Here is a 27,349-nt window from a genome sequence, read left to right as displayed (position 1 = left end):
GTTTAACCCCATATTTGCAAAACGATCATTGATGCCAACTCCTTGAACCTGTACTTGTCTTCTACTCTCTTCACTACTGGTCAAAGCATATGCTTGCAACAATGAAACACTTTCCTTGGACAAAATGTTCTGCTTTGTGATATCATATTCAGGATTCAGCCCAGTTAAGAACTCAAAGACCCTGTTCCTTTCAACTAATTTCCTGTATGTTTCAGCATCATTGGGGGTATCCCATGTTACAGCCTCTATCAGATCAATCTCTTGCCATAAAGATTTCAGGGTTGAGAAGTATGCCGCAAGGGATTTCTCCCCCTGTCTTAGATTCTTCACATCACTCCTCAGTTTATAGGCTCTAGCAACATTCAATTTCTGGGAGTAGGTTTCTGCAACACTATCCCAGATTTCCTTAGCCGAGTTCATCCAAAGATAGTGTTGACTAATCTGTGGCTGCATTGAATTCACAAGCCACCCAATCACTGTGTAATTCTCTTGCATCCATCTCTCATAAGATGGATCATCCATTGGGGTAGCTTTCTTGCTCCCAGAAACAAACCCCCATTTTCCTCTGCTACAAATATGGATTTTCACTGATTGTGACCATGCCAAGTAGTTGGTCCCATCAAGTTTAACTGTAGTTACAACCAACATAGAATCGGTTGGGGTTCCCAAAGTTTGTCCGTATTCAACAACATTCTTGCTTTCAAGGTCTGACAAGTCCATCATGAAAAGGTTCCAATTAGGGTTTTAATAAGTTTCTCAAAGTGCAGGGATTCTTGATGAACTTGGTTTGAGCTGAATCGACAACACCACACAGCTCACAAAATCAGTTCAGTCTTGACAATCGTGACAGCCAAACTCGGTGGTAGCTCTTTCTAGAAGAAGAAATACTATTTCAGCCTTCAAGGTGCAACCAACAGACCTCCAAACACAAAGTATTCCAGGTCCCCAACAACCGTTGTCCCAAAGAGAAGGCTGGTAGAAACCACTGATAACTAGTAGTTAACACCCTACTGATAACTAGTAGTATTCCAGGTCCTCCAAACACAGTCCTTAAGAGACCTTTTAACAAACACTTTGTGTGCAGTAGTTAACACCCTACTGATAACTAGTAGAAACCACTTCAATAGTATTTCGTATAGGTCCAAGAAAAGGCTGGGCTGAATTAGAGACTAATACCACTGAGTCCAAGCCAGTTTCAGCAACTTGACAATCCAACAACAACCGAACTGCTCCCCAAAATAACCCAGAAATCTCTGAGTTGAATTAGTCCAGCAACAGCCGAACAGTAGGGCAGAATGGAGAGGGGTTTCGAGTACTTTAACAGCCCTCTCAAGCAAAGAAAATAACCCAGCAATAACTGCGGTAACTTACACTATGTGAATCTCTGATTTGAGCTTCAAATCAGGCCGAACACCTTTCTCTCTGATTCTTCCTGGTCACCGAACTATTTTCCAAGTGGGTAGAGACTTGGGCACTCTCCAATGACCTTCAAGAACTAGGCGAATGACTTTAAACTTCCAGCCCTAGAACATCCTCATGCAGTCGGTTGGACTAGAACCACATGAGGGTCACGCCAAGCTCTGGCCTGCTTTGATACCAAGTTGAAAACAACCCTCTTGAAGTATAGAACTGCTTGAGATTAGATGCAAAACCAGAAAACAAACAAGAGAAGATTAAGAAGATGAGAGAGAGAGAGAGAGCTGGCGGCAATGAGAGTTAGAGAGTGAGAGGTTCAAACTAAACCTCCCTCTAACACTCTAAAACATTTAATAAGTTAATCTTTGAATTATTACAGAGAGGCCCTTGGGTGGGTAAGAAATTACAAAAAACAGAGTATATAAGAGTATGGGCCCAGAATAAGGCCCATTACAGAGGAAAACATAGACATAATATAGAATGACAGCCTATGGGCCATTTGGCCCATCTCCTCTACATTAACCAAGAGTGTTATGTCGCAAGTGGTAGGCATGCAATCTTCTCATCAAGTTTGGAATGCACTATCGAAGTCTTTTTCGACTCTTTCTTGATCAAGGATACTTCAGTTACGCAGACAACTCCAGAGCCTCAAAAAAGGTATGATGACAATCTCTGATTATGTTCACAAAGCAAAGTCCATTCCAGATAATTTGTCGGTGGTTGCTGATCCCATTTTCAATCAAGACTTAACCATGTACATCCTTTGTCGACTAGGTCCTGGATATGAATCTGTAGTTACAATAGTGACTTAACAGATTTGATTTAGATCAATTGGACGTGGATGACATCCTTGGGATTCTATTGAATCACGAAGCCTGGCTTGAACAACATAGCACCCTGACTCTTGATTCTCAATCACCATCTGCTAATATTGCCAACTTCAAATCTAAGAATTCTTCACATGGGTTCTCGCCCAAATCAGATGGTCGTGGCCTTGGCCGGGGTTGTGGACCTCACCCAGACAACAAGTCCAATAATTCAGGTGGGCGTGGGCATAATACAATCATATGCCAGCTCTGTAACAAGCCTGGGCATGCTGCTCCAAAATGCAAACACCGCTATGATTATAATTTCTAGAATGATGATGCTGATTCCTCTGCTTTTCAAAGCAATGTTGCCACAACCTTTGATCCTATGTGGTATCCTGACATTGGTGCCACACATCATATGACACCAAACAATGATAATCTGCAAAGCCGATCTGAATATAGTGGCGGTGGTCAAGTGAAAGTTGGTAATGATTCAGGTTTGAAGATATCTCATGTTGGATCTTCTATATTTACTTCTAATCCTTACCAATTCCAGTTGCATGATTTACTTCATGTTCCGGATATTACAAAAAATTTATTGTTTGTTAGCAAATTTACAAGAGACAATGACCTATTTTTTGAGTTTCACCAGGATGATTTTCTTTTGAAGGATTATATGGGGAGAACAATTCTACGAGGAACCAGTAGAGACGGACTATATCGCTTTCCGGGTAGTGCTTCAGTAATGAATAAGTCTCCTCAAGCTTGTGTTGGTGAACGGGTCACTGTTGAAGAATGGCATTGACGACTTGGACATCTAGCTCTTCTAGTAGTGAGGCAAGTCTTGTCTAGGTTTAGTTTACCATATGTAGCGCGGTTTGATTTTCCCAAAGTTTGTGAACCCTGTCAATTGGGTAAAAGTCATAGGCAGTCGCTGTCTTCCTCCTTGTCAGTATCAAATAGTCCTTTGAACTTAGTTTATTCAGATGTTTGGGGACCAGCCCTAGTGGTGTCAATAAATGGTTTTCAATATTATGTTATTTTCGTGGATAATTTTAGTAAATTTTCATGGATATTTCCCATGTGAAAAAAATCTTAAGTCTTTGACATATTTGTGAGATTTAAACGACATGTTGAAACCCTTTTTGACACCAAGATCAAAAGATTTCAATCTGACTGGGGTGGAGAGTACAAGAATCTTTCCAAATTTCTTGATGAACATGGTATAACTCACAGACTTGCTTGCCCTCATACTCACGAGCAAAACGGAGCCGTTGAAAGGAAGCATCACTTCAGCCTTGTTGTCAAACAGAGGGCTGATGGATCCATTGGGCCCGTCTTGTGGCCCAAGGATTTAATCAAATTCCAGGAGTTGATTTTGGAGAGACATTCAGCCCTGTTGTCAAACCGGTTACAATCCGAACCATTCTTGCATTGGCAACTTCACAAAAATGGGTGCTTCGACAACTTGAGAATGCATTTCTCAATGGCTTTGTTGATGAGGACATCTTTGTTCAACAACCCAAAAGGTTTGAAAATCCAGATTTTCCTACTCATGTCTGTAAGCTCCATAAGGCGGCTTCGACAGGTGCCCCGGGCTTGGTATTCCTGTCTCACAACTCACAATCCTTGGGGTTTAAGTGTTTGTTAGCAGATCCATCTCTTTTTGTATACTCCCATGACAACAATCCAGTCTACATGCTAATATATGTAGACTATATTCTCATTATAGGCACTTCAACCTCTCTTGTGAACAATGTCATTGCTAACCTGGGCAAGCATTTCTCTCTAAAGGATCTAGGCCTAGCCCACTTCTTTTTGGGCATGGAGTTTACACATAAGCCATCAGGACTGTTCATCTCTCAAAGACGTTATATTTTGGACCTGCTACATCAGGCTCGGATGGAAAGCACAGAGCCCCTCACTTCCTCTATGGTTGTGAATTCAAAACTCTCTAAGCTTAATGGTGATCCTTTACCAAATCCAACTGAATATTGGAGCCTAGTTGGTGCTTTGCAGTATGTGACTCGTCCCGGCCATTCCTTTTCAGTCAACAAAGTTTGTCAATTCTTACATGCTCCCACCACAGAACATTGGAAGGCTGTTAAAGGATTCTTCGGTACTTAAAACACACTCTTGATCATGGATTGCTGTTCTCATCTTCTTCCGGGCCACTTATCCTTCAAGCTTTTTCAGACGCTGATTGGGCAGGTTGCTCGGATGATAGACGCTCAACGGGGGGATATCCTATCTACTTGGGACGGCATCTCATTGTCTGGAGCTCTAAGAAGCAAGCAACGGTTGCCAACTCAAGTACAAAATTTGAGTTTTGGACCTGTGCTATAACAGTCACTGAATTATTATGGATTAATTCCTTGTTGAAAGATCTTGGAATACACCTTAAGCAGCCTCCTCTCATTTGGTTTGACAACATTGGAGCAACATACCTTGCTGCTAACCCGGTATTCCATGCTCGAACCCGTCACATAGAAGTAGACTTCCATTTTCTCCGAGATTTAGTGATGCAAAAGTCACTTCAAGTGCAGTTCATTTCCTCTAGCAATCAAGTAGCGGATATTTTCACTAAACCTCTTAGTGGAACACAATTCTAGTTGCTTTTTCTCCAAGCTTCATGTTCGTCCAGAACATTTTGCTTGAGGGGGCGTATTAGAAGAAAGCTAACGTATAGGACACAACTTAATATTTATCTCATGCATTTGTGTTGATCCCAAACTCTATATTGTGTGATAAGCTTTGCACATAGTGATAAGTTCTGCACGTTACATACTGTTTTAGATGTTTGTTGTAACTACAACATTCTTTCTACTATAAATACTTGTTGGTCGTATGGCTGATAATCCATCGAACCAGATTTCAACCACTTTTGTGTTTGCTTTCTTTAACTTAGACAAAAACCGGACCAGCGGCTATTAGCCGTGATGGCGAGAGCTTTGGTGGTAAGTTTTCTGGCCTCTTCTTCTCTCTACTAATCATGATGATCATCTACAGAAACCGGCCACCGAACTAGCGACTATCAACGGTGACAGCGAGAGCTCCGGTGGTAAGTTTTCTGGCCTTCTCCTCTTCTTCTTCTTCTTCTTCTTCTTTTTCTTTTTCTTCTTTTTCTTCTTCTTCTTCTTCTTCTTCTTCTTCTTCTTCTTCTTCTTCTTCTTCTCTTTCTTCTCTCTACTGATCGTGGCAACTTCATCATTCATCAACCTAACCAAAATCAACACAAATGACGATCCCACATCATGAAACCGTATTCCACTTCTACTCACACGATGCAAAATACTAGCCACGTGGACTATACGACCAAAGTTATGGGAAAGGAATCTCTTGTAAATGCTTTCGATTCTGCTTTCTTACTTGGCGACTGCCGAGTCACGATTCCCCATGTGTTAATATGAAAATGAAGAGGGAAAAGCTTTTGCTTTTAATCCCCTTACGGTTCTATTATTTTCTTCTACCAATTCAATACAACATGCCACTCTACTGCAACCGTTGATACTGTGGCATATAAGAACTTCCAAAAGCTGAGAACGACGAATCAAATCAATGAAAGAAGGAAAAAAAAGAACTGGAAGACAACCAAAAAAACAAACTTAAAATCTACAAAAGGAAAAAAATAAATTGTCCGAGAAAGGAAATTATGCTCTGCTTTTCGTAATTAAGTCTTTGAGTTTCGATCTTTGATGGGTTGTTCAAGTACAAATGAATCCGAGAGCAGTTCATCCAATATCGCTATCACAGTCGATAGCCGCTTGTTCAGTGGCCGGTTTCTGCAGGTGATCAATCACGATCAATTGAGAGAAGAAGAAGAAGAAAACTTACCATTGGAGCTCTCGCCGTTGCCACCGATAGCCGTTGGTTCGGTGGCCGATTTCTATAGATGATCAGTCACGATCAATAGAGAGAAGAAGAGGAGGCTAGAAAACTTATCGTCGGAGCTCTCGTCATCGCCGCCGATAGCCACTAGTCTGGTTTTTGTCTAGTTGAACCGCCAAACTCATGTTAACACCGTTAATGTTATGCTTCGTTCCCCTAGACGACGTGGTTGAACGTGATTGGTGGGTTCACGCGTCCAGTGCACCCATGGGTGCACAAAACGTGGACTCGTGGGAGTTTAAGAGGTGGTAAAAGCGCTCAAAAGAAGCTACATGGAATATGTAGAATTTATAAAACAAAATATCAAAAAAAGGAGAAAAAAGATAAATGTCGTGTCACACGATTCGTTAAAGTAGAAATTAATATGTTTCATAAGCTTTTTATCTAGCTATATTTCTAGAAAACTTTCTATATGTTGGATTGTGTTTGTACAAAATTTTCAAATTTAGTATCTTTTGCTAATAAAAATGGTTGTTTATTATGTACTATAACTAATGCTTATCTCATTTTTTCTTGTGAATAATGAAAATTAGAAATGTTACAATTCCAATATGGGTTTGGGTTGGTTCATTTTCAATTTAGTTAATATGTTTTAATACAAATTTATACTATATATAAAAGTGTGGATGCAGAGTGGAAGCTTTTTTGGACTAAAAATTATCCTTTATTTCTTTGTTTGAGAAAGGGTATAAAAGTCATTTTATTACAACTTTAATGCCAAGTTTCATGGTTACTAAAATGCCCATATTTGTGTATTTAGTCCAACTCTAATTGTAAGGGTTGAAAATGTAACTTCAATTATTACTTTCCACCTCATTTAATCCCCTCTCATTAAGTCTTACACGTAAAGTATTAACTCCCATTTTCTCTTATTAAATCCTATATTTAAGTTATTTTTCACTATTAAATGCTACTAATTAGATTTATTTCAAAATTTATAACAATATAAACCCATATATTTTAAAACTGACTCAAAAACAAATCCATTCTTTGTCAAGTGGTGGTTAAGCAATTCAACCATGTGAATCAAATTGACCAACCTATGAAGTCATAGCTAGGTAATATAAATTTTAAAATATAAATAAATATGAAAAATAATAAGAATGTAAAAAATAGACACATTTATGATATTTTTATTAATCAAATTAAAAAATAAGTGTATTAAACAAGAATTATTTTTATTGATAATGAAAATGAAATACATAATTTATAACTGACCAAAAATGAAATTATTTTATTGTTTGGCAAAACTTTTTTTTTGTTATCAATAACACTTTCATTAATTCATCAGTAGAAAATTTACAAGTGGAAGACAAACACACTTATCTTCCAAGAGTCACAAAGAACTTCAAGAAAGGAAAAAAGAAAATACAAAGATACATTTAATGTCAAACGTGTTGACATTTAATGTCATAAATAAATAATAAAAAAGAATAAAATATAAAAATACATAAATTTTGCAAAAAAGGAACATTTAGACACATCTATAATATCATATAATTATCATATTAAGCAAAAAGTAAGTGTGATGTATCATATAATTATCATATTAAGCAAAAAGTAAGTGTGACGTATCATATAATTATCATGTATAATATCATATAATTGTTTTAGACACATCATTCCCTTAGCTTGGCCCAACCCTAGGGGTCGTGTCTTGGCTGGCTCAGTCGGGCCTGTTTTACACCTTCACGCCGGGCTTCCCTTTTGAGAGATTCCGGGCCAGGCAGGCACGGCCCATGCTGGCCCTGTGCCTGCTACATTGTGGACGGCCCGCCAAAGTGGGCCGTGCCCATGTTACACTAGCTAAACCCTAACCCCTCTTTTACTTCTCTTTTCACGACAAACTTCAGCAATCTCTGGTGTTCACAACAGCGTGAGGTATCTTCAGTATCCCTTTTAATTTTTCTTTTATCTTTTCACATTTGGATTTGCATATATTGTGTGCTGAAGCAATTTTATCTCTGCTCAATGATTGTTTGTTTGAAAGTTGTTGCTCAGCATGATGGTTAATGAATGTTGTAGGTCATCTCTTTACAGTTTCTTTGAAATGGAGAGTGCATTTAAGACAATCTTCGCCCTTTGTTCTTATGTTTCTTATTGATGGTTTTATGTTTATAGTGCTCATTTGCAACCTTTTCATATACTTTAGTTCAAAAGGATCTCATAAATGATATTAAGTTCATGAAAATGGGCAAATAGACATATTTCAAATGTTACGACATTTGTATTTTCCAAACATATTTATTTTGAGGGGTGGATTTAAAAAGCAATTTTTTTTTCTCCTCAAAGGTTACAACATTCAGATATTCAGAAAAGCCGAAAAGCAGCTCCTGGTGGTAGCCTTTCTTATTAACTCAATCTGATCAAGTCTTTGATATACAGACTAGAAAACAGAGAATTGGGGCCTTTTCTTCTTAACCGTTGTCTCTGAAAGAACCCTGCCGTCACACTCTCAACTGCTTTGAATGGGGAAGAAGAAGAAGGTAATCCTCCCGCCTCAGCTCCCTCCAGAGTTAAAAGAAGATGAGATTGAAGTCTCCGATGAGGATGTGCAATTTGTGAAGGAGAATCGAGAGTATGCTGGATTTGTTTCAAAGCTAGATACTCAGTCGATTACAAGGTTTGTAAATTTGAACTACAACACCACATCATCTTTGAGTTCATGGCACTGCTTGTTATGCTGTATTAGTATGTTTTCTAGGGTTTCAGGCATAGTCATTGGAGTTTTAACTTATAATCTCATAGCTTTATTATGAATTGTTAATATGTTCTTCTGTAGTGAATGGTATTGTGGTTTAATCAATGTTGTTTGCAAATCTAAAGGCATGTGACTCGTGTTGCTAATAAAAAAGAGGAAGAAATAGAAGCATTGTATGAGAAGCGGATTAGAAAGAATAGGTCTCTAGAGAAAGAAAATGAGGAAGATGGAGTTCAAGTTGATCCTGTGGATGCTCTTCCTGTTAAGACCTTAGATGGCAAGCTTTATTATAGAACAAGTGAGATTTTTTGTTCATTCTCTCTTTTGCTTGCAAAATTACTGTTTTTGTTTCAAATGTAGCCAAGTAAGCATTTGGTTGATAAGCTTAGATGTTTCACATTTAATGCAGTGGCAAAGGAATCCAGGAAACCTGAAGATGCACCCAAGGAAGATGACAATGAAAATGCAATGAGTAATGAAGATAACAAGGCTGCTAAAAGCATAGTGAAGCTCACAAAAGCAGAAAGGAGGGCGAAGCTGAAGAAAAGTAAGAAAGAGGCAAAAAAGCAAGAGAAAGAACTAACCAAAACAGAGGAACTGCAAACAAATCCACAAGCTGAAGTGTTGGTATTTTCCTCATTTAAATTGGCAATCTCTATTTTCTTTATAGTTTCAAAGACGATTCTTTAAACGGTGAATAACTTATTTTTTTAATATTGGTAAGGCAACGATGTCTTGTTGATATAAAGAAGTAACTAATAAATTATTTTCCTGATGAATAAATATTATAATATTTATTTCACTAGATGAAAGTTTGTAGCATTGTAGCCTTGGAAACTACCTGAATTCTTAATATATATATATATATATATATATATATATATATATATATATTAAGAATAGATAGATAGATAGATAGATATTAATTTTAGAAATCTTATCACCTAGATGACAAGGCACCTCCCTGTCACCTAGCTTTGCCTTTGTCTAGAATATTGCAAAGATCTGTTTTTTTAGGTCAGTAAGATATGCTCAGAGTAGTACTTTCTATTTCTTTAAATTTTTAAAATGGCTGTGATTGAAAAGTATAACATTTGCAATCTTAAAGAAGCTGATCTATAAGGTTTATCAAAGGTTGGAGGGTAGGGAGATTTGAGGTGGTGGTATCTCACTTGCAATTTGTAGATGATATTATCATTTTTTGTGAGGAGGTTGATGATTATAGCTTGAGGAATTTGAAAATGCTAGTGGAAGAATTTCAAAGGATCTCTAAATTGAAGGTAAATTGGGGAAAAAGTTGTGTGGCAGGAGTTAATATGGAAGAGGATGAAATCCAATTAGTGGCTCAATTACTTGAGTGTGAGGTGAAAAGATGGCCATTAGAGTACCTTGCTTTGCCTTTGGGTGGCAACCCAAAACATGAGGGCTTTTGGAAACCAGTCATAGAAAGATTCACTAAGAAGTTAGCCATGTGGAAGAGAAATTACATTTCATTGGGGGGAAGAATTGCTTTGATTAAGTCCACCTTAGCAAACTTGCCCACTTACTTGTCCACCTTTAGGATCCCAGAAAAAGTAGCTAGGCAGCTAGAGAAAATAATGAGGGATTTCTTATGGGAGCCAGGAGAGGAGAAAAAGGACCAACTAGTTAACTGGGATCAGGTTTGTATAACCAAGGAGTAGGGAGGGCTAGGGGTTGGGAATCTAGTGAAGAGGAATACAACCCTACTAGAAAAATGGTTATGGAGGTTTCCCTGTGAGGAAGATAGACTGTAGCACAGGGTCATTGAAAGCATTCATGGAATAGCTACAAATGGCTGGGATGCAAAACTAGCAACTAATGTAGCTTCTAATTTCCCTTGGAAAGCAATTTCTGAAATCTTGCCTTTGTTTTCTAACTTCATTCGTCTTGATGTTGGGTGTGGGAACAAAGTTTTACTTTGGGAAGACCTTTGGCTTGGAGACCAACCTCTTAGCTTGTAATTCCCTAACCTCTGTGCTCTGTCAAACCTAAAGGCTGAACTTATAGCAAGGGTAGCTACACCTTCAGAATCTGGGTTAGACTGGGATTTAGGGTTTAGAAGGGGTTTGAGAGATAATGAGTGTAATTCTCTCCTTGTCCTTTTATCAAAATTGGAAGTGGTTTACCTGGAGCTATATAGCTGTGATAATAGAATTTGGCATCCAGCTTCAGATGGTTTATTTTCCTGTTCCTTCTTCAACATACTTGCCCAATCGGCTAGTGTGGGGGTGAATTTTCCTATAAGAGAAATATGGTGTAAACCAATTCCTCCTAAAGTACAAGCTCTGTGCTGGGAGATGTTTCTAGGGAAGGTAAACATATGTGATGTGCTACAGAAAAAAAGGCCAAACATGTGCCTTTCTCCTCATGTGTGTGTTCTCTGCAAGGCTTGTGGTGAAACCCTCTCTCACTTACTGCTCTCCTGCTCATTTGTTTCTTGTATTTGGGTCTAGTTTTGTTCTCTATTTGGATACAGAGGGGCTCTCCCAGGCCACAAGACATAGCGAGTCTGTTCAACCCAACCTTCCTAAGGCAACAGAAGAAAAGAGGAAGATGCATGTGGAAGACAGTACGTGCTGCTATAGTTTGGTCTATTTGGGAAGAGAGAAACCAGAGGATCTTCAAGGAAAAAAGTAAATCCTTGGAGGAGGTGATTGAAACTATCAAAATCAGATTGGTACACTGGGTTAAAACCTTGGAGTTGTTAAAAGGTATTCTCATGGATGACTTCTTAGGAAATTGGTTGGAGGTGGCACTCTTAGAACCACATAGAGAAGCTATAAGAGTGGAGTGGAAACCACCAGGGGTAACAAAACTGATGGTAGTTCATTTGGCAACCCGTGAAGAGCAGGAGTAGGGGGAATCTTTTGAAACCATCAAGGAGCAGTGTTGGCCTTGTTCTCAGGACAAATCGGGTATGCAGACTTGATTCAAGCTGAATCAAAGGCCCTGTTGCAAGGACTGAAGCTTGTTGAACAATTAGGGGCAAGAGAGCTGGAAATTGAAGGAGACTCGCTTCTGATTATAACATGGGCAATGCAAATTGAGTCAGCACCTTTGGAAGCTAAGATCACTTTTAGACAGATTGACCAACTTGCAAAGAGATTTAACTCTACTCTCAAATGGGTTAAAAGGGAAACTAATGGGTTGGCGGATATGTTAGCCAAGCAGGGAGCTAGTAGACCACCCTTATTTTTGGCACTGTTGTAAACTAACTTTGTTTTAGGAATTATTGTATCTTAAATTCAGATTTAAATTAATAAATGAATTTCTTTGCTGTTCAAAAAAAAAAAAGTATATCATTTGCAATCCTAATCCAGGGATCCCTATTTTCTTTTTATGTAAATCAGGTTGCCTCCTTTTAAAGTATAACTATGTTTCTTGCCTACTTGTGGAGTCTATAACTAACAGTGAACATTCCTCGTTTTTCTAATACATTGTTTTTTATTGCCAGCCAAATGTTTGTTAGACACTTCAGTGTGTCCATCATGTTTTTTGATTGGTATATCCTTTCATTTTACTTTCTATAGGCTGAGGTGAAGGAAGAGATTTCAGCTGAAGAAGCATTTGCGATGAAAAAGTGTAAACTTGCAGAGCTGGGAATGGCTCTACTCGCTGATCCAGAGTCAAATATTAAATTCTTAAAGGAGATGTTGCAGATTTCTAAAGATGAAGATCATAATATTGTCAAACTTGGGCTGCTATCCCTGTTGGCTGTTTTCAAAGATATTATTCCTGGGTATTATTATTTGCTTTCACTTTATAATGCTTGTTGCATGCTATTGGTGCCTGACTTATTTTCTGACCTTTCACTTTTTTTGATTCCAACAGCTATCGTATCAGACTTCCCACTGAAAAAGAGCAGGAGATGACTGTTTCTAAGGCTGTAAGGAAAACGCGGTACTATGAATCCACACTTCTGTCCTCATACAAGGTTTGTTTCCATTCTTATTTATTAGCATGCCTGGTATTTCAATGAAGATTTATTCTTAAGGTTAAGAGATGCTATGTAAGTGCTGTCTGCTACCATACAAGGCTGTAAATGCTGTTTGGTTACTTTTCTGATTTACGATTAGCTCACTGCTGCAATCACCTTTACTTCGAAATGATCCTTTTGTGGTATATATGTATGATTAGCATACCTAGTGATACATATTGTGTATTTTCCCTTTCTATATACATGTATGGCGGAACTGGAACCAAACACATAACTTCTAACTAGACACAGTATATAGCTTATCAACCTCCTTTTGTGGTATATATGTATGATTACCATACCTAGTGATACATATTGTGTATTTTCCCTTTCTATATACATGTATGGCAGAACTGGAACCAAACACATAACTTCTAACTAGACACAGTATATAGCTTATCAACCTCTTTATTTTTTTTGATCAGCAACACAAAAGATTTCATTAATTACGAGAAAAGCATGATTACAAAAAGAAGTTGTGAAATAAACCAGCTATAGAAGCTGTCCCAGTCCAGTACTACATTGAGCCCAAAACATGTGTTCTATGTACCCCTTGCTTGGCTAAGCTATCTGCCAAGCTATTAGCAGTCCTCCTCACCCATTTCACTCGGATTAACGTGTCCTGTGACAACCAAGGTTTTAAAAACCGGCCCGGAAACGGAACTGTTCTGGCCACCAGTTTCCGGGTCAGCGGTTTGACCATCCGGGTCAAATGGTTCGAACGGTTTAAATATTGTAACTGGTGATATGTCATCTTACCCATTAGACTGGAATATTAGGGTAAGATGCATATAAATACAAGAGAAAAAAGGTTTGACTGTTTGAGAATGATAGAGATGTGAGAAGCTGCCGATGGCTGAGAGAGTTTAGAAGAGAGAAGAAGAAGGAAGAGGAGGAGGAGGTCACTTGCAGGCTGCAGCGGCGTCGACGACGGCGACTTACAGCGGCAATAGTGACGGCGACGGTGATGGCGAACTACAGCAGCGGCGATGAAAGTAAATCTGAGATTTCTCTTAGTCTCAGATCTCTCTCTCTCTCTCTCTCAGATCTGTCATCTAGACTCTAGCCTGCTCTCCCAGATCTCTCTCACTATCTCACACATCCCTCAACTGATCTCTCTCTCTCTCTCTCCAGTAGATCTCAGATCTGAGAGATCTTCTCTTTTCATTCTTGCTCCAACTTAATAAGCCGCAAACCGTTCTCCGGGTCGAATGGTTCAACGGTCAAAACATCCGGGTCAACGGTTTTTGACCAAAGACCGGGTTCGGGGTAAAACTGTACCGGTTGCCTGAACGGTTTCTGGTCCGAACGGTCTGACCATCCGGGTCAATGACGGTTCAAAAACTTTGGTGGCAACCATTTGTATTTTCTGAAATCATTCCTCAAATGCCGTGCCACCCCTCCCCTTTTACCAGCCACTTGACCACTGTTTTAGAGTCTCTCTCAATCATCAGCCTACTAATACCCAGTTCCCCTCTTCAATCTTGCCACGTCATCCTGCTCCACAGGGCTAAAGTATAAAGCAATTATGTCCCCTCTTCATCCATAATGACCCCACCCCCCCAAATACCTGAGGGGCCTGGGTTACCCAAACAGCTCCCATCAAAATTTAGTTTCTTCCCACCATTTATTGGGGGAGACCAAACCTCAACAAGTCTGTCTTGTAGTTTTTTTTTTTTGATCAATAACTGTGAAATGTATTAATTAAGATTAAGAAAATTACAAAGCAAGGGGGCTAAACAATAGGTCTGTCTTGTAGTTGAGGATGCAGCAATGATACTTCAAGCTCTGAAGAAATCTTCAATCTTGAAATCTGAAAACAGCTTCAAACTTTTTGCCCAATGTGCTACTCTCAATGTTATAGTTTCAACCAAGGCTTCCTTGCTTCGTTCCTTCTCTTCAAATATTCTTGCATTTCTTTCCTCCCACACTGTCCAAATTAGTGCTGCTCTAGTGCATCTCCATAAGGTCCTGCCCCTCTTTTGTCTACAACTAATTCTAGTAGGTCTAAACAAACCCTCCAACCTATCAGGAGAAGACCAACTGTATCCAAAAAGAGAAGTAACCCAATCCCAAAGAAAGCTAATAAAAGGGCAAGAGATAAGAAGATGAAACACAGTCTCACCATTCAACTTGCAAAGAACACACCAGTTGGGGGACAAACACCAATTTGGTATCTTCCTTTGAAGTAGATCAAACATCAAAGGTATTTATCGTATTAATGCTTCCATGAAACACTTCCCAACAAAAGGCACTGATTTTAGCGGGAATGGGAGAACACCAAATTTCCTTGACTGGAAAGAAGAGGTGGCAACCAGAGAACAAAAGGACTTACAAGAGAACTCCCCATCAGAGTTAGGACCCCATACTTTAGAATCCGAGCCACCTTCACTCAAGAAAACTGAATTCAGCAAGCTCAAAAGATCAGTCATCATAGAAAGTTCAGATTAGGGCACAAGTAAGGTGTACACCTTCTCCAGAAGGGGTTGTAAAGCTGAACTTTGATGGTAGCAGCCAAGGCAACCCAGGGCCCTCAGGCATTGGAGGGGTTTTGAGGGACAAGGACGACAACATTATCTCTTTATTCTCAGGTCCAGTGGGAGTTGGAGACTCAACAAGGGCTGAAATACTTGCAGCTGTACAAGGGCCTACAAATTGCTAACCAACTTTGGGTGCAGGTGACTCCAAGGTGGTATGTGTTGGCTGCTGAATCCGATCAGTACTGTTTGGGGCTACAGAGATCTCCTGGAAAAAGTAAAATGGGATCACAAGGAATATGTCAGTCAACTTCCAGTGGATTAGCAGATCAAATGCTTTGGCAGACTCTGGCAAAACAAGGGGTTTCTCGGGCTTCTTTGTATTGGGCTAATCTATAGTTCTGTTCTGTTTTTTGTTAAGACTTGGGTCTGTATTGACCCTTAAGGGGAGGTAGCATCTTGTACCTCCTCCAAGGTTGATTGTACTCTCTTTTGTTCTCTACTTCTCTTTAATAAAACTACTTCTTCATTCATAAAAAAAAGAATCTTTGGTTTGTGCTGGCAGTTTGCCCGCTAACCCCATTTTGATCATTAACATACATTTGACCCTAGTAAAAATGTTCCCTGGTTGCCCCTTGTTTGGCCAGTATATCAGCCAGGCCATTGGCTAATCTAAATTAATTGAAGGTCACATGCGGTTCCCCAATAAACACTGCAGTTTGTTAGTGGCCCCTTTAAATTTCCATAGCCCTTGTTTTTTGCTCTGAACCAGCCAATTACTATCCTTGGGACCCTTTCTACCACTGAGTTCTTGTAATTTAGTAGCTTTTCCACTCTCAAATTGTGTAGTACTGCTAACAGCTCAGCTTGTTTGGAGTCTCTATGGCCTACTGGTCTGGAATACAAAGCTAGAACTGCTCTTATTTGCATCTCTACATACTCATACACCTGAAGTTCCAGGGTTGCCAACACTACAGCCAGCAAAGTTGAAGTTATTTTTGTTCCCAAGGTGATGGGGTGATCCTTTTTATTGTTGAAGCCCAAACTACATTCTTCCAGTTTCTGAGTATGGCATCCACTGACAAGATACTAAACATATCCATTGTTTCTATTCAATGAGCAAGTTTAACCAAGAATCTGAGATGCTGTCAATGAGGACTTCCTTGCAGTGTGTCTTTTCCTTAAAGATTCTTTGAGTCCTTTCTTCCCAAATCGTCCAAACCATTTCTGCGCTGTGCACCTCCACATAATTCTCCCTCTCTTTCTTGGCAAGTTGTGGAAAGAAGGCTTGAAGTGGAAGAGGGAATCCAGATACAACCAAAAAGAGTAGAGAACCAATCTAAGATATTAGATATGTGTGAGCAAGAGATTAGTAAGTCATAAATAAATTCTCCACCTGCAAAACAAAGGGAAAAAATATGAGTCTTCCTCTTTCGAAGAATGTTAAAAGTGTTGATTTTTCCATGAAGGCACCTCCCAAGGGAAGCCTTGATTTTTGGTGGTACTGGTCCACTCTATTTTTTCATTGGAATGCCTGTAAAAAAGAATGGATGAGAGATAGGGTCTGGTAAAATGAAGCACAATTAAAATCACTAAAAGTGTTAATAATCCAAATATGATGATTGTTTAATGGTTTCAAGAAAGGCCCCTTGAATAGTTTTCCACAAAACTTAAGGCTGAAGAAGTTTCAAAGTCCCTCAAACTCATCCTAAAACCAAAATCCCAATACATGCCATGAGGTGTGAAAGAGACAAATGAGGAAACTGAAAATTTCTGTTGTTTAGAAAAAAAAAACAAATGAGGAAATTGTGATTTGTAATACCATCATCATCATCCAAGCTTAGTCACAACTATATGGGTTTGTCTACATGAATTCTGTTTCTCCATTCAATTCTGTTTAATGCCATATCTATTGTTGTGCTTAAATCATTTCTTACTACTTCATCCATGTCCTTCTGGTCTAAGCCTAGCCCTTTTAGCCCCTTCAATTGGCAACAAACCACTTCTTCTTATGGGTGCTGTTGATGGTCTTCTATGCACATGTCCAAGTCATGGTCATTTTTAAAGTGCAAGGGCCATTTTGCGTCCAAGGCACAGGGTGCAAGGCGAGGTGTGTGCCTTTTTGAAGCAAAGCTTAAAAATGCAAAAAAAAAAAAAAGAAAAATTCAGAAGAATGCCAAAAATTCAAAAAAGCAAAATATTAAACACATTATTAATTAAAATATAAACCTAAATTTTAAAATAAATGCTTTTAAAAAACCTATTATCTCAAATTAAAATACATAAACATAACATGTAAAACATATTTAAAATGAAAATTTAAAAATAAAATCAAGCATAACATATAAAACTTATTCAAGTTTCCAACAATGCTTTAAAACGTGGAGGTGTGACATGAGGCGTTCCACTACCTAGAGGCGTGAGAGTGGTTCAGAACGCAAGAGGCGTAAGCCTCCTTAAGGGGTGGGGGGTTAGGAGGAGGAAGGGGGGATTCATTTTTTCTTTATTTTTAATAAAAATCTTTTATATTAAGAAGAATAAAGATGCACAACATTAGTTGAAAGGGGGGGTCTGGGGGGCAAAGCCCCCCAACTGAAGGGACAGGGGGCAAACCACTTTCTTTTCCCTTTTCTTTTCTTTTCTTTTCTTTTCTTCTCTTCCCTTTCCTTTCATTTTCTTTCCTTTTCTCTTTTTTTCTTCCCTTTCTTTTTCTTTCCCTTCGCTTTCTTTTCTTTTCTTTTCCTTTCCTTTCCTTTTCTTTTTTTTTTTGTCTTTTTATATAAGATGTGCATGAGGCGTACGCCTCTAGCACACCTCATGAAAAAAGCGCATGAGGCATATGCCTCTTGCACCTAAGGCGTACGCCTCAGAGGTGTCAGTGCCTCTAGCATATGCCTCAGGGCGTTTTGGGAGTGCTTCACCGGGAGGCGTATGCCTTCCATGCCTTTTATTTAAAACACTGGATTCCAAATAGCTAATGTGATGTTAAACATTATGCATTCTTGATTCTATGAGCTGCCTTTGTACCAAGCCCCTCAAGGCAAGCCACATACCCTAAAATGTGCCTCGCCTGTGTGCCTAGGCGCACCTTTTAAATTTCTTACTAGAACAAACCTCATATCTCACAAAATGCCAGAAAAGGGAAGGGGCATCATAATTCAGTATAGCCTTTCAAGGTGAGGCTAGAGAAAAGGGGAAGTGTATCACAATTCACTATAGCCTTTCAAGGTGAGGCTAGACTAGTCGTTTGGGCCAGTACAATATCCCAACTATTTTTATTGAATAAAATCCCAACCATTTGGTACTGTTTCATGAATACTTGTCTCTCTCTCTCTCTCTCTCTCTCTCTCTCTCTTTTTCCCTCTCTTCCCCCCTGCCCCCTCTTTCTCCTTATGATTCTTGTACATGTCTTATCTAGGTTCATAACATGAGTAACATGCATACTGATCAAAAAAAGCATGAGCAACATGCATGCCTCAGGCTGGTACATAGAAAAAACTTAAAAAAATAGGGACGGTGATAAAACCCAATTTTAAATCCACATCCATTGTACAGGTAATCACTATTATAATATTTACCATGTCTTCACTAAAATCCATAGATGGTGTAATTAAATTCAATTTCAAGGTCAGATAACCGCACATAATGGTTCTTTAATACACAAAACTGGTGGAAAATAAACTCAAAAGGATCTTTAGATTGATTTGTATAACCCAAACCAATTTCTAATCTAGCAAAGGTTTAAAAGATAAAATCCCTTGAATCAAAAAAACAAAAAGAAAAAAAGTATTGGTACAGTACAGGCATGGGCCCTGGTTAAGTTGATTTGAATTGCATCATTTGGGTCAACCATAAGATTCTGAATTGAATTGTAGGATTTGAGCAATAATAGATAAATACTTTTTTTTAGAAGGAAGTGGTAAGATTTGTATCTGAGCCTTTGGGGTTCATAATTCAGATTTCAGTCTGTGAATCTTATTGTAAATCACAAGATTTTGACTGCTTTGCTTATCAGTCTTCATCTGTATGTTAATTCTTGTAATGGGATTATTCTAACTATTGTTTTATATATTTATTAGGCATACCTGCAGAAGCTGATAGCTTTAGAAAAGCAGCCATCTTTCCAACATGTTGCTGTTCGTTGTATCTGTGCTCTACTAGATGCAGTTCCCCACTTCAACTTCAGTGATAATCTGTTAGTTGCTGTCGTAAAGAATATAAGTTCCTTCGATGATGTCATAAGGTTCTATATCCATACATTTTTTCTTTGAGCATTTCAACAATTTCCTTGTAGTAGTTTTTTGACTAAGGTAACATTCTGGAAAAACAGTCCATTTTTAGACTTGCTGTGCTTCTGAACTTTAACTTTTATTTGATTCTAATAGCATGGGAGTTATGATTTACAAATAACCCATAAAGAGACTTATCAACCATGCTGAGTACAAACAGACAAGCTGGCACAATAATAATTAAAAAAAAGTAACACCAATAAATACTATCCTGGGAGAGATGAATCTGAGTACAGTTCCAATCTCCCTAAACCTGGCCAAGATAATCCATCATTCCAAAGAGTTTGCTGATTGTTGGATTTGTCTTAATGAGATGTTATCTCTGTATGCCTGAACTCTAGTTTTTGATAAGTTATTATGAAGTAAAGAGGCCCATGGGATCCTTTGTTGACTTGCCTTTTCCTTTCTTTAGAGCCATAGCATTTTGCCCTTTGGTCGTACTCATTCAATTATTATTTTTGGATTTTGCATTCTTCTCAGTGTTCTCACTGTCCCAGTCCCCAACTGTTAGGATGTCACACTAGAAGATTCACAACTTGCTCTAGCGGCTTATACTGGTTGTGGAAGTTCAACATTCTCGTTATTGTAAAGTTCTGCATGTTACCTTTTGTGGGAATCATAATTTTTCTCCTCTATTTTTGGCTAATTGAAGATAAATTTGATTAGAATAAAAAGAAGGTTACGATAAAATGGGTGATGAGATGGCACCCTATCCATAAAAAACAAGGACAAAACACAAGATATATTAAGTTTTATTTTCTTTGAAATAGATAAAATCCATCCCAAAGAAACAAGAGGTAGTAAGTAACTAAGTATTGACAAGTCCTGGAGCACAGCTGGTCTGGGGAGGAGTAGCCATGGAGAACTTCATTCTAGCGACAAGGTAGAGGAAAGAAATCAAGGTGAAGAAAAGACTACTACTGGAGGATTCAAAATCTAAAGGTGGAATAAATCTGAAAATCGAGAAGATAAATAAGCAATGGTCATCTTGGACTTGGTGGTTCTGAATTGGCTCAAAGAATTCATAGATGGCCTGATTTTCTCAATGAAGAAAGAGGGATGGATGAATAAGATAGATAGAGGAGGAAAGTGGTTTTGGATGAATAAGATAGATAGAGGAGGAAAGTGGTTTTTGGTCGAGAACAGAAGAAACAATAAAGCTTGGTATATTACATTAACAGAATTTTTTGGCCAAGGGAAGAAACAAATGTGATGCCTGCCAGAAGATTTCCAATCGAAGTACGAAGAGCCTAGAGGAATTGGAAATGCTAAGAGCCCCGGAGAAGAAGTCTGAACAAACACAGAAGGGAAGGGAGGAAGATTGTCACGACAAAGGAAAATGTGACAAACTCGATCCAAAGAAAAGGCAACCCTTGTACCTTTTCGTGGAAGGAAGGCAATTTTAGATATGGGGAATTTTCAGTTGGAACTGATGGCTTTTGAAACTTGATATGGAAAACTGTCAATAGAAAGTTAGTTGCTCAACTGTAATGAAGAAACTTTGGTAGGAGCAATTTTTCCAGAGTTGCTGCTATTTGCAGAGGAGCTTAGAAGGCTGCTGTATGAAGGAATTGCGAGATAAAAAGATCAAACTAGTGGGAATGAAGCCAGGAAACACCCCTAAGTGTTGGAGGTGTTTTCTGATGATGCCTGGAGAACAATCTGTATTGCATCGGAAGCTGAAGTGCTGCTTTGGAACTCCTAGTTGAAGGAAGAAGGTGATGATGTGTCATACTAGATGCCACGTGGAATAAGCTAGGTGGATGGAAGGAAATGTGGAGATGAAGCTAAAATTTTGGAAGCTAAAAAGTTGGAGGAAATGTTAGAAACCGAAAGACTTCCTTCAAAGGATAATATTTCAATTTTTTTTTTGAATTTAATCCAAGGGCCACAGGGCCTCTTATGTGGAAGTAGTAAGGTCAAAACCAAACCAGGGAGAACATCTATTAGATACGGATTGAATCAATGCCTAAACCTGTCGTAGGGATTAGAACAGAACCGGAGACACACGATTCACTTAAAAAGCTCGTGCTTCCTCAAGAGCAATAGAATAGGGACACAAATTATGGTATATCATAGTCCCATTCAAAACAACTAAGCTTTCATCAAGTTCAGGCTCAGGTTGCGAAGAATTCATGTAGAGCCAGGCTCCCTTTTCTCTCTTTAGTGGCAAAAGGCCTAGAATCTCCAAGGAAAAGTTTATGTTGGAAGATTTTCTTGATGGAACACTCAATCACCCCTGATAAACCCAATCCGCTCTATGACATTGAGCGAGAGCATGACTTTGACGATGAAACTGACTGGGAGGAACTTAGGGATTTAGATGAAGTAGTTAACCAACCGTCAAATATTGGAAGTGTGGACTCAATAAAAAGTTGCAAGATTGAGGACATAGAGCAACTTGGTATAGAGCTCCTTGATGAAGAACAATTGGGCACAGAAGTTCTGGAGCTGAAGGAATGGGAGTGGAAGAAACTACTGCTGACTGTGGGGGATCTCAAGAGGAACCTCAGGGAGAGGAAAATCTAGGAACAGGTCAAATGCAAGAACATGGTGTCCGTAAATGGGGTGAAGAGGATCAAAATGAATGGAGCAGAGGAATGCTTGAGGAACAAAACTTGCTAGCTGTATAGGTTGATCAAGAAAAGGAATTTGACCATTCAAAGCTTAACATTGGGAAAGTTTGTACTAGTTCGGTTTAGGGAGTCTTTTCCCCCCCTTCCCTCTTTTGTTCCTCCTCTCACTGTCTTCTCCTTTGGTTTTGTTTCTACGCAGCCTGATGCTAATCCCTCTGTTGGTGCCACACCTTAAGCGAACTTTGACCCTATTGGGTTTGAGAAGAGTGGAAGAGTTGAAGTGACAGTGGAGGAGGAGGAGATTATGGACATGGTATTTGGACACCTAGCAAACTTAAGTTGAACTGGAGGAGAAGAATGAGAAAAGGTTAGAAGTGTAGGGGATTACCATAGAACCAGTAGAGAAAGAGGAGATTGATGGCCAAATTAAAGAGAGAGGAGGAAAAAGTAGTGATCAAACAATTCATAAAAAAAAAGGTAGTGATCAAACAAAGAAGGGGAAGAAACCTAAGAGATCAAAAGAAGAACTTGCCAAACTGAAAGTATACCATATGAAGGAAGTGGAAGGTAATAAAAAAAGAAAGAGAAGGATGAGGGAGGTTGGAAAACTTGTCAGTGTAGTATCGTACGATAAGGATAAGAGTCAAAAGAGGGTAGATCAGTTAGTGATTTAAAAGGCACGCATAGGCGCACAGGCGAGGCGCATTTCAAGGTAGGCGCCTTCGCCTAGGCTTGCGCCTTTTGAAACCGACACTTTTTTACTTTTTTTATGTCTAGTGACTGGGTTGGGGGCTCAGCCCCCGGACCCCCGTGCCACGCCCCTCGAGGCAAGCCCAAACAAGTCCATGTTAGGTCTTAAATTCCTAGTTCTCTCACACAAAAAATAATGGTTTTATAGTTTTAATTGCTTTTTAAGAAGACATTGTATTAAGATGAATGAATGAACAACATTACCAAATAGGGGACTTGTTTGGGCTTGCCTCGAGGGGCATGGTACAAAGGCTGTTCGTAGAATCAGGAATGTAATATATTTTACATCACATTAGCTACTTGAAGTAATGCAATCGAGGAAAAAAAAAGAGTGGGTTTTATATGCTTGAAAATGTTTTATATATTTGATTTTATTTTTAAATTCTCATTTCAATATGCTTCACATGTTATATTTATGTATTTTAATATTAGATAATAGGTTTTTTAAAACATTTATTTTAAAATTAAAGTGTACTTGTATTAATATTATGTTTAATAATTTTTTGATTTTTGATTTTTTTTTTTGCATTTTTTGATTTTTAGCTTTTTTTTTTTTAATTTTTGCACCTTGCTTAAAAAAGGCGTGTGCCTTGCCTTGTGCCTCAGGCGCAAATTGGCCCATCTGCCTTTTTTGCGCCTTGTGCTTTTAAAACACTGAGCTTAGGTACTAAATTGGCACTCGGCCCATGTGCAGATAGTTTGAAGCTTCTATAACAGTTACAATGATGATTCTTTGTTGGAATCTAAAGGGTTTAGGGAGTTCAAGAAAAAGGAGAATTATCAAGAATGTGGTAAGAAAAGAGACCATATATATTAATGCTGCAAGAAACAAAGTTCTCAGGGGTGGATAGAAGATGGATAAGAAGTATCTGTAGTAGTAGAGGTTTGAGTTGGTTCTGCCCCCTCTTGGGGTGCTTCAGAATTATTACAGTGTGGACAAATAAGGAGGTGGGGTGTCAAGAGGAGTTGATTGGGCTATTTCCAGTTTCAATAAAAGCAAAGAAAGTGGGTGATGGAAGAGAATAGGTTTTCACAAATGTTTATGGCCCTAACTTATACAGAGATAGGGGCCTCTTGTGGAGGGAACTATTTGCAATTAGGGGCCTATGGGAGGGACCATGGTGTTTGGGGGGAGACTTAAATACTATAAGATTCACAAATGAAACAAATAACCCGAACTAGACCATAACCACAAGCATGGGAAAGTTCAATACCCGAGTAGAATCTCTAGAGTTAAGCCCCTTTTACCTGGTCAAACTTTAGGAAAACCAAGTATGCTCCAAGTTAGATAGATTCCTTTCATTAGTAGATTAGGAGGAGCCTTTGAAATCTCTACTTAGGGAAAGTTAATTTTAAAATCTCTACTTAGGGAACCTTTGATCATTGTCCTTTATGCCTTAATCAAGCAACTTCTCTAGGGCTCTCCACACCCTTTAGATTTGAAAATATGTGGCTGGAAATCCCAAAATTCATTGAACTAAAGGGTTAGTGCTCGGTGGGTGGAGAGTGGAATCAATGTGAGAAATAAAGGGTGAGATTTACTAAAGTCTAAAGAAACTAAAGAGATTGAAAGAAAGGATCAAGGAATGGAATAAAGAAGAATTTGGGAGAATAGAAGAGTGAAAAGAGAAAATTGCTAAAAGGATAGAGGAGCTAGATCAAAAAGAAGCCAGAAGGGAGATTAATGTGGAGAAAAGAACATAGAGATGGAGCCTAAAGGTGGAATTAGAAGGGATGTTAAGAAAGGAAGAAATCTCTTGGAGACAACAAATCAAGATGCAAATGGTGGAAGGAGATGGCAATACAAAATTCTTCCACTCGTTAGCAAATGGAAGAAGGAAAAGATTGATCTCTCGTATTGAGGTTGAAGGCCGAGTGATAGATAGGGAGGGGGAAATTGTTAAGATCTTTGTGGACCATTTTAAATCAACCTTTGCCACCATAGGAAATAGACACCTTGATTTGAGGAATTTGGATTGGAACAAAGTGCCTGAGACAAAAACAACTTTTTTATAAAGGAATTTCATTGTGGATGAGGTTCATGAAGAAATTTTCTCAATGAAAGATCTAAAGCTCCAAGTTCTAATGGTTTTTCAATGGCCTACCAAGATTGTTGGGAGATTATAAAGGATGACCTGATGGGGATGTTTTTTGAATTTCACTAGAAAAGGAAAGTCTCACCAAGAGCAAATGCCACCTACCTGACCCTAGTGCCTAAAAGGAAAGAGGCTAAAACTCTGAAAGACTACATACCTATAAATCTCATAGGAAGCCTTTATAATATCATTGGTACAGTCTTGGTAGATTGCAAGGAGGTTGGGAACTATTTTTCCCTCAGTAATCTCTCAAAAATCAAACATCCTTTGTAGAAGGGAGACAAATTATAGACCAAATCCTAGTAGCAAATGAGTGTGTGGCTGAAAAAAAGGAAATAGGGGGAGAGAGGCTTAATTTGCAAGTTAGATTTGGAAAAAGCCTATGACATGGTGGATTGGTCATTTCTTCTTGTCCTTTTGGAAAATTTTGGCTTGAGAGAGAGATGGACAAAGTGGATTAAAGGGTACATTAGTTCAATACATTTCTCAATTTTTGACATATGGGGTAGGCCAGTGATTTAAAAGGCATGCGCCTAGGCGCACAAGTGAGGCGCATTTTAGGGCAGGTGCCTCGTCTAGGTCCTAGGCACACGCTTGGTGCGCCTAGGCATGCACCTTTGCCCAAACGTGCACCTTTTGAAAATTGTACGCTTTTTTGCCTTTTTTTGAACCTAGCAGCTGGGCCGGGGGCTCCGCCCTCAGACCCCCAATGACACCCCTTGCTTTGCTCACTCACCAAAGCTCCGAGAACCCCCTATTTGCTAATGTTGTTCATTCATTCATCTTAATAAAATATCTTCTGAAAAGGCAAATAAAATTATAAAATCATTATTTTTGTGTGAGGATTAAGAATTTAAGACCCTAACATGGACTTGTTTGGGCTTGCCTCGAGGGGTGTGGCACAAAGGTGACTTGTAGAATTAGAAATGTAATTTGTTTTACATCACATTAGCTACTTGAAGTAATGCAATTGAAGAAAAAAAAAGAGATTGTGAGCTTTACATGCTTGAAAATGTTTTATATGTTTGATTTTATTTTTAAATTTTCATTTGAATATGCTTTACATGTTATGTTTATGTATTTTAATTTGGGAAAATTCTCGATAGGTACCCTGTACTTTAGGCCGAGTGCCAATTTAGTACCCGAACTTTAAAACGTGACAATCTAGTACTCGAACTTTTGAAATGCAACAATTTAGTACCTATTGTTAATGGACCGTCAGTTGTGTATATCACGTGACCTCATGTGCGATTTAAAACTTTTGGAAATGCCAAAATTACCCTTGAAAATAAAATACACCATTCATTATCTTCTTTCTCAACAAAATGAAGCCCAAGCCAAGCTGTCAACAGTCCACGCCATCATTTGATGATGAAAACACAATAGCTAGGGCTCGCCGCTGTCCGCTACCATGGCCTACGGGAGGAGTGGTGTTCTTAGTTCGCCACCGTGGCTGCCAACATGCCCACGCTTGACGCTCCTGATCAAGAGAGATAAAGAGAACTACTCCTGATCAAGAAAAAAGGGTGCTCGTTTCATCGTCGTTTTTCCTGTTGTCCTTTATTCCTTCATAGTCGTTTTTTCTGTTTCATCAAGATTGTTTCTGCCACCATAGGTACCATTCCTGGTATTACGACTGCTACTGTTACAACTCTTGTTTCTGTTCCGACGCTTTAGGTCGGCCAACTCAATCTCCAGCGTCCGTACTACGCCCACTCAGAAAAGTCCCCATATCGTCGATCACCTGTCCCGATTACCTGCATTCCCCGGCCAAGCAGTAGCACTCGAGTATCACAATTGGGGTTTTGGGCTAGGGTGGGTATGAAAATGGTTCTTCACTCTTGGCTTGTATCTGGTGGCGTTGACGGAGCTGCTACTTGATAGGTTGTGGCTTCTGCAACTGCTACTTACGTTGGTGAAACCACGAGAAGAACTATGCTCCAAGGACTCTGACCTTGAACCGCAATGACTAAAATTCCGACTATCTTGATGGAATCCTACCTGAATCGAGAAGGTTTCGAAATATTCTTGACTGTTGCGATTGGATTGGAGAACAGAGAGGAAGAACAAGAAGAATAAGATCAACGAGATATATCCCGAATCTCTCTATCTTCTCCTCCTCTCCCTCAACTTATATATACCTATGGAGATAAATGAACGAGTTAATGAATTAAAAAAGGACTGAAACCCCATTTTAATATAGATTTAAATAATTTCCCGCCTGGATCACCTCATAAAAAATAGGAAAAACGACAATGAAATGAGCACCCTGAAAGAACACGTCGCCGGCTCACACATTTATGATTCTGTCAAAAGAGAGGCACCACATGAACCATTTTATGTTGTTGGT

General features: G+C 38.9%; 1 protein-coding gene across 5 annotated transcripts in view; it reads left to right on the top strand.

The window, feature by feature from the left end:
• Positions 1-27,349, top strand: part of LOC104596828 (binding protein) — a 51,812-nt gene that overhangs the window by 5,621 nt on the left and 18,842 nt on the right. For 3 of the 5 annotated variants that reach the window (XR_735107.3, XM_010258142.3, XM_088887922.1), the window contains exons 2-7: positions 8,499-8,736; positions 8,940-9,112; positions 9,224-9,441; positions 12,366-12,574; positions 12,667-12,769; positions 19,368-19,531. Coding sequence is in view for 4 of the 5 variants with exons in the window: in XM_010258142.3 (XP_010256444.1) it covers positions 8,582-8,736; positions 8,940-9,112; positions 9,224-9,441; positions 12,366-12,574; positions 12,667-12,769; positions 19,368-19,531 (1,022 nt within the window). In the remaining variant the exon portion in view is untranslated. Of the gene's footprint in view, positions 1-8,405; positions 8,737-8,939; positions 9,113-9,223; positions 9,442-12,365; positions 12,575-12,666; positions 12,770-19,367; positions 19,532-27,349 lie in introns of all 5 variants that reach the window. The other 2 variants (XM_019197692.2, XM_019197691.2) reach the window with 2 other exon arrangements.

Source organism: Nelumbo nucifera, chromosome 5, assembly GCF_055504915.1.
Source record: "Nelumbo nucifera cultivar China Antique chromosome 5, China Antique-T2T, whole genome shotgun sequence".
NCBI lineage: Eukaryota > Viridiplantae > Streptophyta > Magnoliopsida > Proteales > Nelumbonaceae > Nelumbo > Nelumbo nucifera.
Note: the sequence above shows the minus strand (reverse complement) of the source record. Positions and strands in the feature narration are given on the sequence as shown.